Source organism: Lepidochelys olivacea (genome assembly GCF_965140295.1).
Source record: "Lepidochelys olivacea isolate rLepOli2 genome assembly, chromosome: 1".
Lineage (NCBI taxonomy): Eukaryota > Metazoa > Chordata > Testudines > Cheloniidae > Lepidochelys > Lepidochelys olivacea.
In genome coordinates, this window is record NC_140411.1 from 225,519,351 (window position 1) to 225,542,755 (window position 23,405).

At 47.0% G+C, this 23,405-nt stretch overlaps 1 protein-coding gene across 7 annotated transcripts in view; it reads left to right on the top strand.

The window, feature by feature from the left end:
- The window catches only part of GPR19 (G protein-coupled receptor 19), a 33,094-nt gene extending 26,297 nt beyond the window's left edge, over positions 1–6,797 (top strand). For 5 of the 7 annotated variants that reach the window (XM_084613734.1, XM_084613737.1, XM_084613738.1 and 2 more), the window contains one exon: positions 5,448–6,797. In XM_084613734.1, the coding sequence (XP_084469860.1) occupies positions 5,448–6,717 (1,270 nt within the window). In that variant the 3' untranslated portion in view covers positions 6,718–6,797. The remainder of the gene's footprint in view (positions 1–5,447) is intronic. The other 2 variants (XM_084613735.1, XM_084613736.1) reach the window with 1 other exon arrangement.
- The last annotated feature ends 16,608 nt before the right edge of the window (positions 6,798–23,405 follow it).

A 23,405-nucleotide genomic window follows, 5' to 3' on the forward strand; every position in this document is an offset into this window, starting at 1 on the left:
TTTTTTCCAAGATTAGGTGGGTTGGCACCAGTTTCCTGTCCAAATCTCAAATTGGGCAATTACATTCTGTCTAGCTAAATTTCCCCTGTAGTTTCAATTGGAGAAGTAATGCTTCATTCCCTTCCTAAAACTGTGTACTGTAGCTGGGAAAGAATAACTGTGTCGTTGGACCCAGAGATGGCTGCATTTCCGTGGCATGAAATGCCATAGTGAGAATGTTCTGCATTGCTAGAGTCCCATCTTGCAAGATACCAAGTGCTCACAAATCCTACAAAAAAGAAAAGGAGTACTAGTGGCACCTTAGAGACTAAACAAATCCTACAAAGTCAATGCAATTCTAGGGCACTCAACCCCTCACATGATCAATACTCTATGCACTTTCCAATCTTACACTTTCTTTTTTGGCTGATGGGTTTGCTAGGGAATTCCATCCAGCCCTCATTAGAGGCATAAAGGCTATGACACAGCTGCATGGGGAGGATTGCTATGAAGTTAGAGAAAATGAGGTTCTCTGTAGAGCTCCAGTAGGGAAACAGATGGAGCCATGTGAGTGTAGAAAAAGATAATGAGTCTTTGACATTGCTAAACTGAGCCATGCATCTGTCTCATGTTGCAGATTGTTCCAAAACAATCAATTTTGACCACTGGAAAACAGTATGTCAATTTATAGTGTGGCCTCCAAAACACACAGAAAATAATTTCACACATCTCAAAGCCAGCCAAAGCATTTCCACGTATTCCCAGCGCCAGACAAGAGCTTCTCTATGAAATAGCTGTGGGCTACCCAAGAAGTCTCAGCTTTTAAGTAGTGAATTGATGGCTACATTCAACAGTTCACTGCAGCAGTTTATAACCCGGTCATAAACCTACAGGATTTATTTTTACAGTACATCTAAAGTAGACACAAGTATATTCTCTCACTCATTCTCTCTCAGGCAGAGTCTGAGGACACAACTGAGCATAAACTGCTGGGCTGGACAGTTCTCCAAGACTGTCAGGTGCTTGTTTTAATACTCGGAATTCATATTCCAAGAATGTCAGTGCACATCTTCAGAATTTCACCTACATCCATATGCCACTGCACATGTACCCTGCTGTTACAGACCCCAGCTTGAGAGCCTGACTCCTATAAAGACTTATGCTTTCAACTCGGCAGATCTATGGTCCTGACAAAGATGTCAGCCATTGCACAAAGACAGGGGTTGGCAACATGTCCGTGGTAAAAATTTTGAGGTCCGTGGGGGCGCTCACCTCAGGCGACTCCCCGCAAGTGGCTCCCTGTCCCTGCTGGTGGTGGCAGAGGCGCAGCCAGGCGGCTCTGCATGCTGCCTCTGTCCCCGGTCCCTGAGTGCTGACTCCGCGGCTCCCAGCCCATTGGCTGGGAACCATGGCCAATGGGAGCTGCGGGGCGGCACCTGCAGACAGGGCAGTGCACAGAGCCACCTGGCCATGCCTCCGTGTAGGTGCTGGAGGGGGGACATGCCACTGCTTCTGGAAACTGCTTGAGGTAAGCACCGTCTGGAGTGTGCACCCTGATCCCCTCCTGGGCCCCAATCCCCTCCCCCAGTCCCAGCTCCAATCCCCCTCCCATCCTTCAATCCCCTTGATCCCAGCCTGGGCACCCTCCTGCACCCCAAACCCCTCATCCCCAGCCCCACCCCAGAGCCTGCACCCCCAGCTGGAGCCCTCACACATCCCCAAACCCCTGCTCCAGCCCGGCGCCCCCTCCCGCACCCTGAACCCCTCATTTCTGGCCCCATCCCAGAACCCCCACCCGCAGCCCAGAGCCAGAACCCCCACCCACACCTCAACCCCCTGCCTCAGCCCAGAGCCCACTCATGCCCTCCGCCAATGTCTATCACTAAGTCCGGTAATTTTGTCAAGTGTCCATCGCGCAACATGGTGGTGCTGACCCCTGCACAAAGATCCCTCCAGAGCACACAATCCTCAGAAGTTGACTATATTTCCTATCTAATAAAAAAAGCAATAGGCAGAGACAAAGTCTGGATAATCAGAGCATGAGACAAAACCTAACAGCTGGGTCCCCCTCACCTCCCAGCTTTTCACCAACTCCCTGTCTTTCATGAACAGACTTTCTTCTACTGTATTCTTCCCCATCCCTATTTATAAAGTTCTGTAGGTGGTACAAATATTTTAATTCACATTTATCTTAGCGGTTAATCCTCAGGTGAGGTGACTGGGGAAGAAGCCGATAACTGAGGATGGGTGAAGCAGGTGAGGCTGGCAGCATTCTCCAGGGTGCTTTATTCCAGTGTATGGTTCTCCTATTGCTGAAGGAAATGGTGCACAATCGCACTAGGTCTCACACTGTGTCTCGATCACGCTATCATTCAATAACCCCACTGATACTCTCAATAACCTTCCACACGGCCTTTTACTCACCCCACTAATCCAGCCCCCACCACCACAACTCATTCACCCAGTTACCACTGCAACCAGTCACCCACCACACACACAACCCTACTTTCACCACTCGCTCCTCTTAGTCGCCCACGCTCAGCTCCACAAAGGGACATAGGCATTGTGATGCTCAGTATCACGAGGCCTAACTTTTAGGAACCAAGAAAGCCACAGGATCAACACTGTGATCAACAAAGCCTGAGACAGGCACCTAGGCTCCCCTATACAATGACTAGGGGAGAGACAGGCACCTCCAAATGCGATCCACAAAAGCCAACATGCTAGGACAGAGGTGGGTAAACTAAGGCCCGCAGGCCACATCCGGCCTATGGGACCATCCTGCCCAGCCCTTGAGCTCCTGGCCGGGGAGGCTAGCCCACAGGCCCTCCCCTGCTGTCCCCCCCAGTTACACTGCTGCGTGGGGAGCGCGGCTGGCTCTGGCCAGGTGGCGAGGCTGCAAGCTCCTGCTGCTCTGAGCGGCATGGTAAGGGGGCAGTGGGCGGGGGGGGGTTGGATAAGGGGCAGGGGATCCCGGGGGAGGGGGCAGTTAAGTGGCAGGGGGCAGTTGGATGGGGTAGAGGTTCTGCGCGGGGGGGCAGTCAGGAGACGGGGAACAGGGGGTTAGATAGGCGTGGAAATCCTGGGGGGCCTGTCAGGGGGTGGGGATGTGGAAAGGGGTTGGGAGTGTGGATAGGGGTCAGGGGGCCAGTCAGGGGACATGGAGCAGGAGGGGTTGGATGGGTCGGGGGTTTTGAGGGGGGCAGTCAGAGGGCGGGAAGTGGGAGGGGGCGGATAGGGGGCAGGGGCCAGGCAGTTTGGGGAGGCTAAGCCTTCCCTACCCAGGCCTCCATACAGTTTTTCACCCTGATGTGGCCCTCGGGCCAAAAAGTTTGCCCACCCCTGTGTTAGGAGCTGCCTAAGCCAGCCAACAGGAGATACTGATGAGAGGGGGATGTCCTCAGCTCCACTTCTCTCACAATGTTGGGCACTTAACTTCAGGCACTTATCTCTGCAGTGACCCACAGCCAGGAACACCTCTCCTGGAGTCAGGCAGCCAAACCTAAGTCAGTCTTTGTGAGAAAGAATCAGGCACCTGCCACACTCTACACAAAACAACCAGAAGAGGTAGTGCAGGTGCCAACCTTTTACGTTTTAGTCTAGTGATCAGAACGCTTCCCTGCCAGACCCGGGTTCAACTCCTCCCTCTACCAGAGCGGGAGAAAAGAACCTGCTACCTCCCAAGCAAGTGCAACCATGGAGCAATGAGACAGTCTGATGTGGGGCTCCCTCAGTCTTTCCTGCTGAAGCTGTTCCACTGTGGATAAATAATCAAAGAATGGCTAGGCCAGAGAGAGAGAGAGAGAGAGAGCAACAGGACGACAATGACTCTGTGGCCTGATGTATAAGGAAACCCACAGGGGAGGTGGGAGACCCAGGGTACAGGCCCCCTGCTCCAATAACTTTTTAGGTATTTATCCACAGTGGAACAGCATCAGCAGGAGAGACTGAGGGAATCCCCACATCAAACTGTCTCATAATTCAGTGGTTAGTGCATCCTCCTGAGAGGTCGGAGACTCCTGTTCAAATTGTTTCTCCCCCTCAGGCAGAGAGGAGAATTGAACCTGGGTTATCCACAGCCCCAGATGAGTGCGATAACCATTGGGTTACAGGGTGGGCAGCAGGAGCATCTTCTCCTCTGGTGACCAGATTTTTGAATGGGACCAGATCTGGTGGGCAGCCTCTGAGTATGAGAAAGGCAGGTGAACACCGATCTTCCCCCGTTTTGTGGATCACTCTGGGGCTTAGGTGGGAGAGAGGCATCCGGACACCTAGAGTGTGCAGGGTATGCCTGGAAGTAGAAACTTAGGCGCTTCTGGAGATTTTCTCTTAAAACATAGGTGCTGAGTGAGTTTAGGTGCCTATCAGGTTACATGGGAATTTTGTGGATAGCAGTAGAGCCAAACCTGGGATTTAGGTATCTAATCCCAATACGTACCACATCACAACACACAAATACCTCACTCTCTCACTCACCCCTCTCAATCACTCCACCACACATGCCCTCTCTCCACCACTCCCTCCTCTCAGTCACCCACCACCACTCTTCACTCACACTACTTTGCTGATTGCTCTCCCAGATAGTGGGGAAAGGATCTTCTCTTCTTCTCCCACAAGTGGAAGGGGAGCAGGAGCTATGGGAATCGTCTCCCTTGATTCTTTGCAGGATGCAAGAGCTTCTTCTCCTCATCCCGGGAGAGTGCAAGGAGGCTTCTTCAGCCCATCTTCCTTCCCTGTCCATCACAAAGGGCCTGGGTCTTCAATTTCACATCTGTCTGTACACCTCTCTTCCCCAGAGCCAGCAAGTCCTTGACTGCCTGAAACATGCCAGGGGAGAGAATGGATTCAGCCACCCCTTGCTGCTACTTGATTTTAAAAAAACTTGTTCAGATTAAGTGGGCTGGGCAGCACACAGGTTAGTGAAATAAGATGAAGTGAGTCCATGGGCAGCTTCTGAGCAGGTTACTAATTTGGAAGTAGTTAGCATTTTTGTGCTTACCAATCACGGTCTCGTCTGTGCTATCTCATCTCTGCAGCTTTCTGTGCACTTGTGTCCAAATGTCAGTCCTGCTGATAATAGCAAAGCTCTGACCAATTTTGATGGGAGCAGCATTTGACCTTTGATCCATGAAGATCTGGGATATTGACATGAAAAATAAACAATTCTCCACCCCACATTTGAATATAAAAAACAGCTCCTGTTTATAATCTATTCCACAGATCCCTGACGACCTGGAATGATAGATATAGACACAAGCATTTCAGCATGTGTGTGTGTGTGTGTGTGTGTGTACAGGTTGTCAGGGAACTGTGGACTAGATTATAAACAGGTGTTTCTTATATTCAGACTTGGGTTGGCTATTTGTTTACTTTTCATAATAATATCCCAAAGCAAAATGTATTATTTGTTAATCAGATATTTCTCTCCCCCTTTTAACAATAATGTTCCTGCTTCTGTCTCCATTCAGAGCTCAAGAGGAAAACGTGACTATGATGTTTGCCTATGGTATGGATAATAGCAAAGGTTCTTTTGTTATCCCAACAGTCCTGCTACCACTACAGAACGACAGCCACTCTGAAACCTCTATGTCTCTGGCAAGCCATGAGATGACAGACGTATCCACGGAATACAGAGCCAAGAGGAACAGTACTGTCTTGCAGTATGAACTGAGACCAGGGGAAATAGTAGTAGCCAGCATGATTTTTGGAGCATTATGGCTGTTCTCTGTCTTTGGAAATTCCCTTGTTTGCTTAGTGATCCACCGGAGCAGGAGGACTCAGTCTACCACCAACTACTTTGTGGTCTCCATGGCTTGTGCCGATCTCCTCATTAGCATGACGAGTGCTCCGTTTGTGCTGCTCCAGTTTACATCTGGCAGGTGGACACTTGGGAGCGTTATGTGCAAGCTAGTGAGATATTTTCAGTATCTCACTCCCGGTGTCCAGATCTACGTGCTGCTGTCTATCTGCGTAGATAGGTTCTACACAATTGTCTATCCTCTGAGTTTCAAAGTGTCCAGAGAAAAAGCCAAGAAAATGATTGCAGCATCTTGGATCTTTGATGCCGCTTTTGTGTCCCCAGCTTTCTTTTTCTATGGCTCCAGTTGGGACAACCATTGCAACTTTTTTCTCCCCTCTTCTTGGGATGGAGCTGTCTACAGCATCATCCATCTTTTGGTGAGTTTTTTGATTCCATCCATTTGCATCATCCTCTTTTACCAAAAGGTCATCAAATACATTTGGAGGGTAGGAACTGATGGCAGAACAGTCAGGCGGACCATGAATATAGTCCCAAGGACAAAAGTGAAAACCATCAAGATGTTCCTGATGTTAAATTTAGTATTTCTGCTATCGTGGCTCCCTTTTTACGTGGTGCAGCTGTGGCACCCACAGGAGACAGACTACAGAAAGAGTTCTTTGGTTTTCATGGCTATCACTTGGATATCCTTTAGTTCGTCAGCCTCTAAGCCCACCCTGTACTCAGTGTATAATGCAAACTTCAGAAAAGGGATGAAAGAAACATTTTGCATGTCCTCCATGAAATGCTACCGAAGCAATGCATACACCATCACCACCAGTTCAAGGATAGCCAAAAAAAATTACGTTGGAATCTCAGAAATCCCTGCACCAACCAAAACTGTAACCAAAGACTCAATCTATGATTCATTTGACAGAGAAGCAAAGGAAAAAAAGCTTGCTTGGCCTATTAATTCGAACCCACCAAATACATTTGTCTAATTGATTTGAATAATTATTATGCACTACTAGATCTCTTTTTTGAAAAGACATATATTTACATATTTTTGCATACAATTTAAAGGGAGACAAAATATGCTTTATTTTATGAAATGCATTGATTTTCTTGTATACAGTATTTTTTTTTTAATTTTCGTTACATTCTGCTTTTTGGAACAATTATCCTAGAACCATGAACAGTCTTTTCAAAAATCTCATACTATCTACATGTAAATAAAATAAAAACTGCTTTTTACTACTGCATGTTGACCACTCTGTATAAACATGTGAAGCCACCCAAGTCCATATAGACTACCTTTTGGTTACTATCCTAATGAGATGTTGTTGGAGTGTGTTTTTTCTCTTTGTGGGTGAGATCTTCGGAAGTGTTCAGCTTAGCTTAACTTTGCTCCCATGAAAGTTAATGGTAAAACTCACACTGACTTCAAGAGTAGAATTAGCCCAGTGCTAAATGCTTTTGAATATCCCCCTGCCTGTACCTAAAGGGCTCCTGTTGCTTTTCATGCCTTAGAAAAATCTCTCTTTTGTCTTGGGTGCATTGGCTTCTTAATATTTCTATGAGACATTTCCCCCCACCACACATCTACATGTTGGTCTATGAAAGAAAGGCAATCCAAGGTCTGCATCCTTCAGACACTTACATGGGTGAGTGACTTTGCACATGAGACTAGTATCACTGAGTTCAATGGAACTGATCACATGTGTAAAGTTACTCATGGATCAGGGCTCAAGCACCATGTGTTCCAGGAGAACTAGCATTTGGATCAAGGTTTTGAATAAGTAAAACCAAAACTAAAAACAGAAATTCACTGCATATTAGTGCAATAGATTTGGGGCAGGAGGTGGGGCCAGAGTGTGGGTTTTTACTACATCTTTGTGCAGCAGCTTACACAATGGGGTCCAGTCCCTAACTGGAGTCTCTAGGTCCTACCGTGATACAAATTATTATTAGAGAGACTAAATTGCCAGACCCAAGCATCCATGGTGTTCACTGGAGGTCTTTTAAAAGCAAATTCCATCACTCAAATATGTTTTATAAGTGTGTGTTGTCCTAAAAGCTTTGCACACATTCTGAGTGGGAAAGGAATTGTTCTGATGCCTCAGAAACCCTTTCCTTCTCTCTGTCAAGTCTTGACCCCCTGCTACCAAAGAAAGAGGAAGAGGGATGAATAACAAGTGAGGATCAATGACACTTCTAGGATCAGAGGATGTCACTAGAGGATGATGCAACGTGCTTCTGCCCATCCTGTTTTACACACACACACACACACACACTTTCTGAATAGTTTTGCCAGGATCATGAAGCCCAGGACTGAACTTGACTCCCCTGACATTTTGGCGCACATTAAAAATGGTTCCTGCATATCTATGACTCACAGTGATGAAAAACAGGCTAGCATGGTCTGCATCCTTCGTCATATATAAGGGGTGTATAAGGATATATATATATATATATAGTAAGCTTCTATAACCCTATCATAATAATACACACTTCTACAGCACCTTTCATCCAAGGATGCAAAAATGCTTTGCACAAGAGGCTTACAAATATTATCCTCATTTTACAAGTGGGGGAAACTAAGGCACAGAATACATTTGAAGTTACTGACCGAAAGAAGTTGGCAAAACTGGAAAGAAACCCACATTTCTTTGCTCCCCAGTCCCTGCTCTAACCACTAGATTTGCTGGCTCCCCAGCAAATATGACATTGTCGAGCTACTTGAGCTATATAGGTTACATTGTCAGCCCTGTGTCCATTTCAGGAGTGTTATAACGTCTGCAAAGGCATTCAGTGTAGCTTGTAGTACCTCAGATATAACAACTCTGCATTGCATTTGCCCTCTGATGGACCTGGAGACTGCAGTTCTGGAAACCTTTACTCTGATGTGATTTGAAGGACATTAACATCGACTGCTACATTTGTTATCAATCCTTATTGCACCTGCCAATCTGTATAACAGATTTAGATGGCATTCCCCTCCTGCTCAGGACTACAGCCATTTGCTGATGAACAAGGAGGAAGGGCCATGGCCTGGCTTCCCATCCACTTCCAAGGATATAGTGCTTCCAGTGGCATAAGCACTCCACCACCTTGCACTCAGGGAGTAATGGCTGCCAGCTGGTGGCTGCTCCCTGGGTGAGAGGACCAAGAAGGGACTCCCATACCCACTCTCCATGCCAGTGCACCCACACAGAGGTCGACTCACTATAGAGAACGTGTACAAACATGTACCTAATAGACATCTTGGAAGAGACAAATTGGCATGTAGACTTTTTTCACTGACAATAAACATGGCTTCAGCTCATATCTCTGTACAAGCACAAAACAGAAGACTTTCAGGTTTGTGTGATGGGGTGTATTAGCCCCACACTGGTGCAGCAGGATTTAACCCTTCTCTCTTGACTGAGGAGGCCACACCTCGTCGGTTCTGCTGAGCATGCTCTAGCTGGAGACACGATATAAAAGGCAGCAGAGCAGCTCAGTCTGGGCTGACCACCGGTGAGGAAGGTGCTGTGCTGCTGACTCCTCGGGGAGGAACGCCTCCACTCTAGGACACAGGGGCCAGCCAGATGGAGACAGACCCCGACACACAGGCTTGGGACACCACAGAGAGGGGTGAGACCGTGGAGACCCGGACATGGCAAACTGCAGAGAATCTAGTAGGAAGTGACCCAGGGAAACTTTTCGCTTTTCACATACACTATTGACTCTGGCGGCTGGGCCGCACTGCTCTGATAGCAAGGGCCATATTGCTGACTCTGGCCACTAGGCTGTACTGCCCTGATAGCAAGGGATGGGCTACTGACTCTGGCTACTAGGCCACATTGTCCTGCACACAAGGGCTGGGCTACTGGCTAAGGCCACAGGGCCACGGAGCCCTGAGACCGGGGCCAGCCCGACAGACTAAACCGCAGGGCTCTCACACACCTCTCTCCTGCCCCGAAAGGGTGACGGGATGTATCAGCTCCGCAACAACTGGTGGAGAAAGCAGGCAACAATCGGAACCTGCTAAAAGTCCCAAAGCAGATGGATGGAGGCCAAGAAGCTTCGGAAATGGTTACACAACAGCAGACACAGCTGCTCCAGCAGCTCCCCTCCCAGCAATAGCTCCAGATGGAGCAGCAGCAGGAACAGCAGCACCAGCTCATGCAAGAGTTGGCCACCCAACCACATGTGCAGCAGGAACATCTAGTCCAACAGATGGCATCACTGTTGTGCCCCCCCTCCCACTCCAACACACACACACACACCTGAACTCTTCCCCTATCCCGGCAGGAGCAGAGACAGGGGACAGTCTGACGGGGATTCTGGTACGCCTGACGAAGACGGGACCCAGTGATGACCCAGAGGTGTTCCTCATGACCTTCGAGCAGGTCGCCACTGCTGCCCGGTGGCCACCCAAGCAGTGGACCACACTTCTGGCCCCTTACTTAACTGGCCTAGCACAGACCGCATACAGGAACCTCAATCCTCAGGAGGCGCTATCCTGGACCAAACAGGCATCAACCCCAAACCATACTGCCAGTGACTCTGCTATGAATGGTACCTGCCAGGGGCCAGACCCAGGGCTGTGGCACAATGACTCCGGGATTATTGTTGGTGGTGGCCTGAACTGGAACACCAGACTGGGGTCTAAGTGGCCAAAGCCATGACCCTGGAACAATTCATCCATATCCTGCCTGCAGGGGGGGAAAGTGGGTGCAACAAAATTGCCTGGCAACTCTCGCTGAAACAGTCTCCCTGCCAGAGGACTAGATGGCCGCTGAAGGATCGGGCCATAAACCAGGGACCCCAGGAGAGCGAGACTGACCGGCAGGCCGAGACCCCGCAAGACCGAAAGAGGGAGTCCCCGCCTCTTCACCAGTATGCCAGCACCCACAATGGCACTCAGTACAAGGGACCCAATCAGGGCAACCCTTACCCAGGGAAGAGATGACCTGCTGTAGGGACAGAGCGTACTCCAGACCACTCCACCTACAACGGTAAATCGTGACCAGTGTTATGAGTGTGTACAAGAGGGACACTTCAGGAGAGAATGACCCTACATGGACTATAACTATGGGCAGGTATGGGTGGCCAGTCACCATACCTGCAAGAGGGAACTGGGTAAGATCTTGATTCCCATTTGGGTGAACAGGATATCTACAATGGCCCTAGTTGACTCAGAATGCAGTCAAACACTCATCCAGGCTGGCCTAGTTGAGATCACAGGCCCGGCAGGAGCACCCATACATTTGCAGTGCATCCGTGGGGACATGAGACCCTACCTGACCACTTGGGTGTGACCTGAGGCCACCCATCAGGAAGGACTATGCTTAGTTGGGATGGTCCTAAAGCTAGCCTACCTGGTGATCCTGGGGCGTGACTGGCAAGGCTTCACTAACCTCTTTCAGGAGTGGAGTGCACACTCCTCAGAAGTTAGGGGACATGCCCCACAAAGTGGGGGTTGCTGGGCCTTCCAAGGCTGGACCACTCCAAAGATGGACCCTCAGGGAACCCCAGGACACTAGAGGCAGGCCACCCCCTGGCTGAAGGCCTGACAAGAGAAGGGCTAAGATGGCTGAACATAGACAGGGACTTCCTAGAAGAACAAAGGGAAGACCCAACCCGTAGGCAAGCCTGGAAACAGGCAGCGGGCCCTACCCAGAAGGAGGACCAACCTCAGCACTTTCCCCAAGGACCCCGGTTTGAGATCCGCAACAGTCTTCTCTACCAGTTGGTCCAGGACCCGCAGATGAAGGAAGACCTGTGCCAACTGCTGGTCCCACAGCGGTTCTGGCAAGGCTTGCTCCACCTGGCCCACTCAGTATCCTGGGAGGGAGAAAATGCTGCAGAGGGTGGCCCAAAGATATTTTTGCCCTGGTATTCATTGAGAAGTTCAGGACTACTGTGCCTCTTGCCAGAAAGCCAGCCCAAAGGGGGTACCGAGGGCCCCCCTTGTGCCCTTACCCAAGCATATTGGCCTGGATCTGGTAGGACCCCTGGAGAAGAGCAGCATGGGCCACAAGTACATTCTCATCATAGTTGACTACACGACACGGTACCCCGAGGCTGTCCCTTTGTGGACTGCCACTGCCCCTGCTATCGCTAACGAACTCCCGAAGATCTTCGCCAGAATTGGACAACCACATGAGATACTGACAGACCAGGGAACTAATGTAACATTGAGGTTAATGGCTGAGCTGTGCCCCCTGCTAAATATTCATGCCTTCAAAACTCCTGTTTACCACCCCCAGATTGAGGAGTTAGTGGAGTGGTTCAACGGGACCCTGAAGTCAATGATGGAGGACAATCTCCAGCACTGGGATAAGTTGCTGCCCGCACTACTCTCTGCCGTACGAGAGGTCCCACAGGTGTCCACTGGTTTGTTCCTGTTTGAACTACTCTATGGGAGGCAGCCTCAGGGAATCCTGGACCTCCTGAGAGAGACTTAGGAGAAAGAGGAAACCCAGGTCAGAGGATCTATCCAGTACATACTATGGTTTTAAGAACAGCTCCAGGAGCTGGGTACCTCGGCGCCAGACAACCTGTTGAGGGCCCAACGCGCCCAAGAGAACCAGTATAACAGTGGAATGAAGATGAGGAGCTTCGAGCCCAGAGACCAGGTCCTGTTGTTATTACCATCCTCGGAGTCTAAGCTGCTGGCCAAGTGGCAGGGCCTCTTGGTAACCAGATGGGTAGGGCCTGTTGACTATGAGATGTCATAGGACACCAGAGAGATGTGCGGGTCTACCACATGAACCTTCTCAAGGCCTGGAAGGAATGGGAAGACCTGATGATTGCCTCATACCCTCTGGAACCTGAGTTGGGGCCACTGGTTGACAAACACTCTGAGTCAGGGCCAGTGGCAATCAGCCAGGAGTTCAATCCCAAACAGCAGAATCAGGTATGATGGCTAGTATCAGCCTTCCCCACTGTCTTATCATCCCGGCCAGAGAGAACGAATGTGACGAGCATTCACATCACCACCATCCCTGGCCAGAAGGTGAGAAATAACCAAAAAGAGGTGGAGGGTTATACAGAAGGAACTAGAAATGATGCTAGCCCTGGGAGTGGTCAGGGAGTCCAGGAGTTAGTGGTGGAGCCCCACAGTCCTTGTCCCCAAGCCCAATGGAGCAGTCAAATTCTGCATTGACTTCAGGAAGCTGAATCCCGTCTCTTGGTTTGCTGCAAACCTTATGCCCCGGGTGGACAAACTGCTTGAGCGGCTGGGTGATGCGGAATTTATCTCTACATTAGACCTAATCAAGGGATATTGGCAGATCTCTTTGACACCAGCCTCCAGAGAGAAGATGGCCTTTTCCTACACCATTTGGCCTATATCAGTCCACTATGATGCCTTCTGGGTCGCATGGGGCCTCAGCCACATTCCAACAGCTCATGAATCAAATACTGAGCTCCCATAATTCATACATCACCATGTACATCAACTATATTGTCGTCTATAGTGCAGGCTGGGAGGAACATCTCCAACACCTCACCAGCATGCTGCGAGCCCTGGGAGACACAGGCCTCACCGCAAACCCAGTCAAGTGTCACTTGGGTCAGTGGGAGGTGACTTACTTGGGCTACACCATGGGTAAGAGAAAGCTACGTTCCTTAATAGAAAAGGAGCAGGCCTTAAGGGACTACCCCACCCCCACAACAAAGAGACATGTACGGCAATTCTTAGGGCTGGCTGAATATTACCATCGTTTTGTACCCAAGTTCACCACACTTGCTGCCCCACTGATAGACTTGACGAAAAACTTCCAACCACAGAAAATCCAGTGGTCAGAGGACTGTGAGGCCACCTTCCAGGCCCTATGAGAGCAGTTGACTTGGGAGCCAGTGTTGTCTCAGCCTGACTTCACAAAATCCTTCATTCTCCAAACGGATGCTTCAGAGGTAGGTCTTGGAGTGGTGCGGTCTCAAGAACTAGAGGGGGAGGAGCATCCAATCCTGAACCTCAGCCACAAGTTGTTCCCCCACTATTCCACAATAGAATGAGGGGCCCTTGCTGTTAAGTACACAGTCGATGCCTTAAGGTATTACCTCTTAGGGAACCTCTTTCTCATGTACCTGACCATGGACCCCTCCGATGGATCCATAGTATGAAGGAAAGCAACACGCAAATCATGCAGTGGTACCTCTCCCTCCAACCTTCTGCCTTATGCGTCCTGCACCAGCCAGGGAAGGCCCATGCGAATGCAGACTTCTTCTTTGGGGAGAGAGGAGAAGAGGGGGAAGGAAGACAGCCCTCAGGCAGCATCTTAATGGGGAGAGTGTGTGAAGAGGGAGAGTGTGTGATGGGGTGTATCAGCCCAACACTGGTGCATCAGGGGTTAACGCTTCTCTCTTGGCCAAGGAGGCCACACCCCCTCAGCTCTTCTGGGCATGCTCTAGCTGGAGACAGGGTATAAAAGGCAGCAGAGCAGCTCAGTCTGGGTTGACTGCTGGTGAGGAAGAAGGTGTGCTGCTGACTTCTTGGGGAGGAATGCCTCCACTCCAGGACATGAAGGCCACTCAGACAGAGATGGACCCTGACACACAGTCTCGGGACACCACAGAGAAGGGAGAGACCACGGAAACCTGGTGATTGCAAACTGCAGAGAATCAGGTAGGAAGTGACCCAGGGAAACTTTGTGAGAAAGTGGTTGTAAAACCAGAGACAGGCTCAGCGTGTTTCAGTAGGATCCCCACTGAGCTGGTGGTGGGCAACCCTGCCACCGATAGGGCCCTGGGTTGGGACCTGGTGGAGAGGGCAGGCCCAGGTCCCCCTATCCTGGCCATTACGCACCCCGGTGTGGTGGCCCAGCTCACCTGCACTATTGATTCTGACTGCTAGCCGCACTGCCCTGATAGCAAGGGCTGTATTGCTGACTCTGGCCACTAGGCTGCATTGCCCTGCATGCAAGGGCCAGGCTGACTAAGGCAACAGGGCCATGCAGCCCCGAGACTGGGGGCAGCCCTACAGACTCAACCATGGAGCTGTAATGCACCTCTTCCCTGCCCCCAAACGATGGAGTGTATCAGCCCCACAACAGTTTGTCACAAAGAAACCAATCAGTAGTTTGAAACAAGACAGGGAGCGATCACTGTCCCAGCTGAGGAAGAGGGAAAGCTGTGCTTATCCAAGCCCAGGAGGGGAGCAGGAGCTCCCCTGTGCTTTTAGCAAAAGGAGAGAGCTGCAGTTTCCCCATTTCCCCTTTCCTCTAAACCAAGATTCCAACTAATGGTCTGTCCATTTTAGTATCTTGTCTATGACAAGCAGGACACTTCAGAGGAAGTTGTAAACAGCCCATCTCTTAAAAAAAAAGCACATACATATGCAATTCCTGGAGCTGGCTACCCACAGAAACCTCAGGAATTATGTCAACACTTTAAGGAATCAAGCCAAGTCAGTGCAGTAAAAATATATGTGCAGCTTGGTCAATCTCCATTGCCAGTTCCTAATCTGTAGTCCCAACCCCACAGTCCTTGTTCAGCCCCATGGTTGAGTCACTGAAGAGTAGGCCTTGTGTTGGATTAATACAACTGATACTACACACACACACACACACAAACATATATATATATATATGTATTGTGACAAAGTTCCTCCTCTGCCTTGGTGGGTCCTGCGCTTACTGGCAGATTTTCTTACCTCAGAGGTTCATGGCAGCCCTCAGTTTGCCCATGTTTGTGGCTCAAATCTGCCATTCACTCAGTTAGCCTCATCACTGGCCCACACAGGGAAAGGAAGAAGAACAATCTCCGCAGTCTCTGCTGATCCACCTAGTGGATCGGGGAACAGGCCAGAGACCTTCCCCTCTGGTGGAACCCACAGTCCAGTTCAACTCCACCGGTATCAAGTAGGGAGTTGGGGGGTGGAGGGATGGGGGGAACCCGGGCCTGCCCTCTACTCCGGGTTCCAGCCCCGGGCCCTGTGGATTGCAGCTATCTACAATGGCTCCTGTAACAGCTGCGTGACAGCTACAGCTCCATGTGCTACTTCCCCCTGGCCTCCTCCCAACACCTTCTTTATTCTCACTACAGGACCTTCCTCCTGATGTCTGATAATGCTTGTACTTCTCAGTCTTCCAGCAGTATGCCTTCTCACCCACAGCTTCTTGCGCCTCTTGCTCCCAGCTCCTCGCATGCACCACAAACTGAAGTGAGCTCCTTTTTAAACCCAGGTGTCCTGATTAGCCTGCCTTAATTGATTCTAGCAGCTTTGTGATTGGCTGCAGGTGTTCTAATCAGCCTGTCTGCCTTAATTCTTTCCAGAAAGTTCCTGATTGTTCTGGAACCTTCCCTGTTACCGTACCCGCGGAAAAAGGACCTACTTAATCTGGGGCTAATATATCTGCCTTCGATCACTCTCCTGTAGCCATCTGGCGTGACCCTGTCACAGTATACATGTGCACACAAACCAATTTGTCCTGCATGGGCTTGACGCTCGATTCTGAAGGTATAAGGACTGCTTATTCTTTGAATATCCAACCACACAACCATAATTTTAGACATTTCACTTTTCTGATTATACATAATTAACCACTTGGTGGCACTGTGGACACTGGGCAGATAAGTCCAGCTGTTAATAATGCTCGTCACATCTATGATGTAGGTTAAATGCCAGTTTCATAACAACAAGGCAATAAGAGCTGTTTAAAAATCATGAGTACCAAAAGACAGCTGCAGCAGCAAAGGATAACTTGATTCATCTCTCACTGGCGTCAAAATACAGACCAATGTCCAAATGCTGGGTGAAATTCCAAAACCATGCCCATAGCAGCCTGAAGATTATTTCAATTTCTAACCGACAAAATCCAGCATGCAAGTTCCTTAGTTGCCAGCTCGGCCCAATCAAACTTTAAATTGACCTTAACAAAAGTATTGGGCAAATGCACCTCAGATCCATTCACTTTGTATGGCTGACTCCAGGGATAAATTTGTCCCATTATGTCTGGACTACAAGTACATATCTTGCATATACTAAAGGGCTGGGAAATGGTAGCTCATATGAACCAGATGACAAGACCTGTTACAAAAATATGGGGGATAATGAAGATTCCTATTGTAGATTAAAGGTTGACTAGAGCATGAGAAGTATTTGTGTCTTCCTGATGCAGGTATCAGCAGCATTATTGAGAACTTGACAGTGTATATGTTTTGAATAATAACTTTTAGAAAACTTATAATGTTGCTTCAAGATACTGTATTGATACCTTTGGAGAATGAAGAGAACTATACAGTCACTCACAGAACACGTAGGCAGCAGCAACACAAACTCTCCTCCCCCTCTCCCATCAGCGTGCCTCAACTGTGTATTAAGCAAATTGTCTGCTCCAACAGACACCCCATGGCTTCAGTTAGGTAGGAATTTTGGTTAGCTGGATTTTGGTGAATTGGGGTTTTTTCAGGGTTATACGTTAACCATCAAAAATTCTGTTCAAATCCTAGTTCAACAAAACCATGCCACCCAGGACTTCAGGTTTCTCACTATGCTGCATTGCAGAGTCACTCAGATCTTATTAGTAGCAAGAGGATAGAACCCAAATCCTCCTACTCCAAAATCTCAGGCCTCTACCATAAGATTTAAAAGGACAATCTCTCTTGGATCCAAGCTCTTTAGGTCAAGGACTGTCTCTTTGTTCTGTGTTTGTAAAGCACCTAGTACGGTGGGGTGCTGATCCATGATGGGATTCTAGGCAATATTGCAATACAAAGAAATAATAGCTCTTAGCAAGATAAGGCTGATGACACACATTTGAGAAGCTGTGCTTTCATGCAGCAGGGAGTGGTGGTACACCTGCATACTAGCCACAGATTACAATATTTAAAGGGATCCCACCTAGCATGAAGGAACGCCTCTCTTTGCAAGTATTTCTGCAAGCATCACATGCGTCATATATTTCTCTTCCTCTTTTTATTGCTTTTTAATTCTATGAAAACAGAATTGTTTTCCTTAGAAACATTTTACATGTTTCATGCACCCCTACAAATCCCATTGACTTCAGTGTTAAACAATTGTATGTGCAAGGAATATTCCTAGGAATTGAGGGTCTGATCCTATTTCCATTGACATCAATGGCAAAACTCCCATTGACTTCCGTTGCAGCAGGCCTTCAAAATGAGGGAAGACAAATAAAATATACATATTGGCTCATAAAGAGAAGTTGCTCTAAGTAAGTTGTTTCTCCATGAAACATCAACATTTGTTGGTTTTTGTGTGTCAGACTGTTACCGCAAAACCTGGAAATTCAAACGTCAGGGTTTCCATGGTGGCTACTCAGGTCTGGTCAATCCCACAGTGTTATTTTAACATTGATTTGCTGGATTAAAATCCCTTGGTTTGTTCTTTCAGACAGTAGTTTCATTAAAGGCATCAGTCTAAATGGAATCATTATGACTCTTCCATTGAGATCATACCATCTCCATTAATGGAAGGCCATGAGGCAGTATTACTCAACTCTCATTGGGTCTCACTGCAGTGCAACTCTTAACAGTTCTTCCATTGAGGTCAAATGAATGGAAGTACATGAGACAGCCCCATTATCTGTGGCACATTGATGAGACAGATTGTAACAGTGGCTCTATCTGTCAGTGCATACCAAACAAGTCCTTAATCTGTGGATCCCCAATGCTGAGACATTCCAGTATATTGTGCTAACGCACAGAAAGTTGTGGATCTGAGTATGGAGAATAATTCTCAAAGTATTACAAATCCTGAAGGATAATAGTAACTGCACTAACCACAGGCAGGGACTGTTTTTTTTCTAACTTGCTCTATTGCTTTGAACGATGGGGGGAATCTACCTCCAAGCACTAAAACCACAGGATGAACTAACGAGCTGCTAGATATAATTTTAAAAATCAGAATGCTTTTCAAGCTACAGAAGCTCACTAATGGGTCTGAAACCACAACATTCTTCATTTTTAATTGTTTCTGTTATAAAATAAAATACAGTTGGATGTATTTTGCCCACCTCACCCCCCCCCCAAAAATGTAAAACTAAACTGAAAGGACAAGGAAAATATCTATCACCACTATTATTCACAGTTTGGAATTCCACATCACCATTTTGAAACTGAGGGCAGGTTTACACTTAAAACTGCATAGCAATGACAGTTAGGGATTGATTTTTTTTTTACATTACCATGCCACTAAAACCCCTAGCATAGACACAGTTTATACCAGCATAAAAGTGTGCAGGCTGGTATAGCTTATTTCGCTCAAGAAATTGGTATAAGCTATACTTGCAAAAAGTACTTTTTTGCTGGTGACACTCGGAAGGTTTGTCTGTATAGCTATGCATCTACTGCTTTATTGGGCTGGCAAACCTTTTCTTAAAGGCCTTAAAGGAACAGTTTCAGCTACTTTAGGGCCCAAATGTGGGTTCTATTAAAAAAAAATCTAAATAACCCAACAGTCCTTGAGTTATCAAGTAAATTCTTCAATCACCCAAGGCCAGACTCCTCCCAAAGCCACCTCCCCCATAAATTAAAGGGACAGTTGTGTGCCTTTTATTGCGCCCTGTGTTTTCTTGTACCATTAGCTTTCTATTCAATAGCTTTTTTAAAATCCTAGATGGCAAGCTCCTTACGTCGGGCCTGACTTCAATGGAACTATTAACAGTTTTTTTATCGAGGTTGTATGAATTCACATGTAACATGATTTATTTGTATCATCAACTTTAATAGAAAGTGCAGCAAAAAACTCCACACTCTCACTGTGAGCTTTACTTTACTGCTCCAACTTACAGGCTAGCTGTAAGAAGCTAGCCTTAAAACTAAAGTATACTGTCTTTGCGCATCGGAGATGCAAGGGCCTTTTCTGAGCAGGCTTCTCCTACAGTCCCTGGGCGCATTCTATCTGCCTCAGCACTCAGTAGGCAGAATGCCTCCAGCCACCCGTGGTTTGGTGCTACCAGTGCAAAAGCCAAATATAGCCCAGCAATATTACTAAACCTTTAAGGGTCAAGTTTTCTGTGACAGTCACTGCCATGTACATTGGCCAAACCAGACAGTCTCTACGTAAAAGAATAAATGGACACAAATCAGATGTCAAGAATTAGAACATTCAAAAACCAGTTGGAGACCAGACCAATCTCTTTGGTCACTCGATTACAGACCTAAAAGTGGCAATTCTTCAACAAAAAAACTTCAAAAACAGAATCCAACGAGAGACTGCTGAATTGGAATTAATTTGCAAACTGGATATAATTAACTTAGGCTTGAATAAAGACTGGGAGTGGATGGGTCATTACACAAAGTAAAACTATTTCCCCATGTTTATCCCCCCCACACACACACACACTCACTCACTCTGTTCCTCAGAGGTTCTTGTCAACTGCTGGAAATGGCCCACCTTGATTATCACTACAAGAGGTTTTTTCCCCCTCCCGCTCTCCTGCTGGTAATAACTCACCTTAACTGATCACTCTGGTTACAGTGTGTATGGTAACACCCATTGTTTCATGTTCTCTGTGTATATAAATCTTTCCACTGAATGCATCCGATGAAGTGAGCTGTAGCTCACGAAAGCTTATGCTCAAATAAATTGGTTAGTCTCTAAGGTGCCACAAGTCCTCCTGTTCTTTTTGCGGATACAGACTAACACTGCTACTACTCTGAAACCTGTGTATTTAGAGTTTACCTGAAAAGTTTGTAGTGAAAAGGATAAACTCATAACTAGAGACTAACAAAGATGACTTCACATTACCGGGCAAGTAGAATTTTTTCAGTATTTGTGTGGTGTGTTTTTTTTACGTTTTCTGTCAGTTTAACATTAATGAAAGATGATGGCTTGACAGCACTGGAGACTATTTCAGATTCAACTCTCACCCTGCCATGGCTCAAACATGGGCTACGAAGTATGACAAGGACCCAAGAAAAGAGACGAACAAATCATTCAGCAGTAGGTGTAAAATGCTGCTGGATTCACTCCATTAATGTAAATGACTTTCTGCAATCTCCATTTCATGATTCTTTATTTTGATGTAAATAACTTTCATCAATAAATGAGGTGGCATTAAATTCACTTTGGGTGGAAAGAACTTTGGGACTAAAATGAGCAATGTCCCTCAAAATGGGTAACTTTGAGAGGTGTGATTTAGAGCATGCCTAAAACACTGCCTCACAAACCTCTCTCAGCTCTGTGAGTGAGCACCTATGGGGGTGAAAACAGTTCAGTCTCTGTGGTCCATTCATTCTTTGGTCTTAAATGAAAGGGCAAATTAGGTAGTGCCAATCACAAAGGTGTTTTTCTTTAAGTTGTGGACACCCTGTTCACTAGGAACTCCTCCATTACCTATGAGTTTCATATATGTCATTAGGCAGCCAATATATTGGAAGAACTTTCAGTCACTATTTGGGGAAGTTGAAAATATTCCATCAAAACTGTTTTTTGACAGAAAATTGGGTTTTGAATTAAACATTGTTTTGGGGAAAGTGCCTGCAACAGAAAATTTAGATTTTTCGTAGAAAAAATGAACACCCCAAACCAGGGAGAGCAGGTGAGCCTGGCCAATACGGAGTGGGAACAGAATGACAGCTCCAATGGGCACTGCAACAGCATTTCCAACTAGAAGTATTTTGGTTTTGGTCAAAATTTTTCATTTAGCAAATTTCTGCTGAAAATGGAAATTTTCTGGGGGAGGGTGGTGTCATAAATATAAAGGGAAGGGTAAACACCTTTGGAATCCCTCCTGGCCAGAGGAAAAACCCTTTCACCTGAAAAGGGTTAAGAAGCTAGGATAACCTTGCTGGCACCTGACCAAAATGACCAATGAGGAGACAAGATACTTTCAAAAGCTGGGGGAGGGAGAAACAAAGCCTCTCTCTCTCTGGCTGTGTGATGCTTTTGCCGCGGACAGAACAGGAATGGAGTCTTAGAACTTAGTAAGTAATCTAGCTAGATATGCGTTAGAGTCTGATTTCTTTAAATGGCTGAGAAAATAAGCTGTGCTGAATGGAATGTAGATTCCTGTTTTTGTCTTTTTGTAACTTACGGTTTTGCCTAGAGGGATTCTCTGTTTTGAATCTAATTACCCTGTAAAGTATTTACCATCCTGATTTTACAGAGGTGATTTTTTTTACTTTTCTTTTTAAGAATCTGAATGCTTTTTTCATTGTTCTTAAGATCCAAGGGTTTGGGTCTGTGCTCACCTATGCAAATTGGTAAGGATTTTTATCAAACCTTCCCCAGGAAAGGGGGTGTAGGATTTGGGGGGAAAGATGTTTCCAAACGGGCTCTTTCCCAATTATATCCCTGTTAGACGTTTGGTGGCAGCGAAAGTCCCAGGGCAAAAGGTAAAATAGTTTGTACCTTTGGGGAAGTTTTAACCTAAGCTGGTAAAAATAAGCTTAGGAGGTTTTCATGCAGGTCCCCACATCTGTACCCTAGAGTTCAGAGTGGGGAAGGAACCTTGACAGGGGGAAATATTTTTCAATCAGCTGTAGTCACTATGAATCCAAGGTGGATTGTAACCAGTCACTGGAGCTAAAAGGTTCCATGTCTTCTATTAGCAATCTCCTGAGCCTTTCAGTCTCCTCTATTTGGCCAACTTAATTTTAGATTAAGTTGGCCTTAATTCAGGAGCTGATTTTCAGAGGCATTAAGCTCCTGCCATTGACTCCCAGCTGAAGTTACAAATGATTGGCTCTTCTGAATATCTGGCCCTTTATCTCTTAAACAACAAAGATTATATATAAAATCCAGGTCATAGAATATCAGGGTTGGAAGGGACCTCAGGAGGTCATCTAATCCAACCCCCTGCTCAAAGCAGGACCAACCCCCAACTAAATCATCCCAGCCAGGGCTTTGTCAAGCCTGACCTTTAAAACCTCAAAGGAAGGAGATTCCACCACCTCCCTAGGTCTGTATGCTCAATGGGAGGACTATTATCCCGTCAAGTCATTCGGTGAGGTAACATGTCTTTATGAATTAGCTTTTTTCAACCTACCAAATGCTGTGGAATAGATCATTATAAATTGCATCATTGTTATTTGAATTGCCTTGTAGTAAACATAACTCATCCCCTTCTGGTGAGTTGCCTAACTAAGAGTCAAGGACAGAGTTTTCTCTAGCTTATAGCTATTGTACACAAAGTTTTGTTTTCAAGTAACTGCTCTGTGGGTCAAATTCAAAGCTGATGTAAGTTGTTGTAACTCCATTAGTTTCAATGACATGCCAACTGCTTATACCATCTCTGAATTTGGTCCTGTATTTGCAGCAAAAGAAACTATAACACCAATTAATTTAATTTTCCCTCGTCTCGGACATGGTTGGAAATCTGCTTCATTAGTTTGCGAGGCACTCCTGTTCCCATGGGTCTGCTGCATTGCTTGAACGGAGAGAAGGGGCTTGTCAGGGCTTTCTCTTTTTTAGCTCTATGTATCTATGGGCAGCAATATACAGCTTTGGCCAAATTCAGATCTGGCATAAGGGAGATTACACTAATTTCAAAGGGGTTGCACTTGCTTACATCAGGTTTTAATTTTGCCCGACACATGTGCTGTCTGCAGTGCTACATGTACACTGATGAGTCCCCCCCACCCCACCCCACCCCATCAGCCTGACTAGCATGGGAGGATAAAGAGTAAATGGTACCTGGATTCAATAAGATTTCAACTTCTCATCTGCCATGACACTTCCTCCCATGTCACCTCTCTGGGCCTCAGTTTCCCCACCTGTAGCATGGGA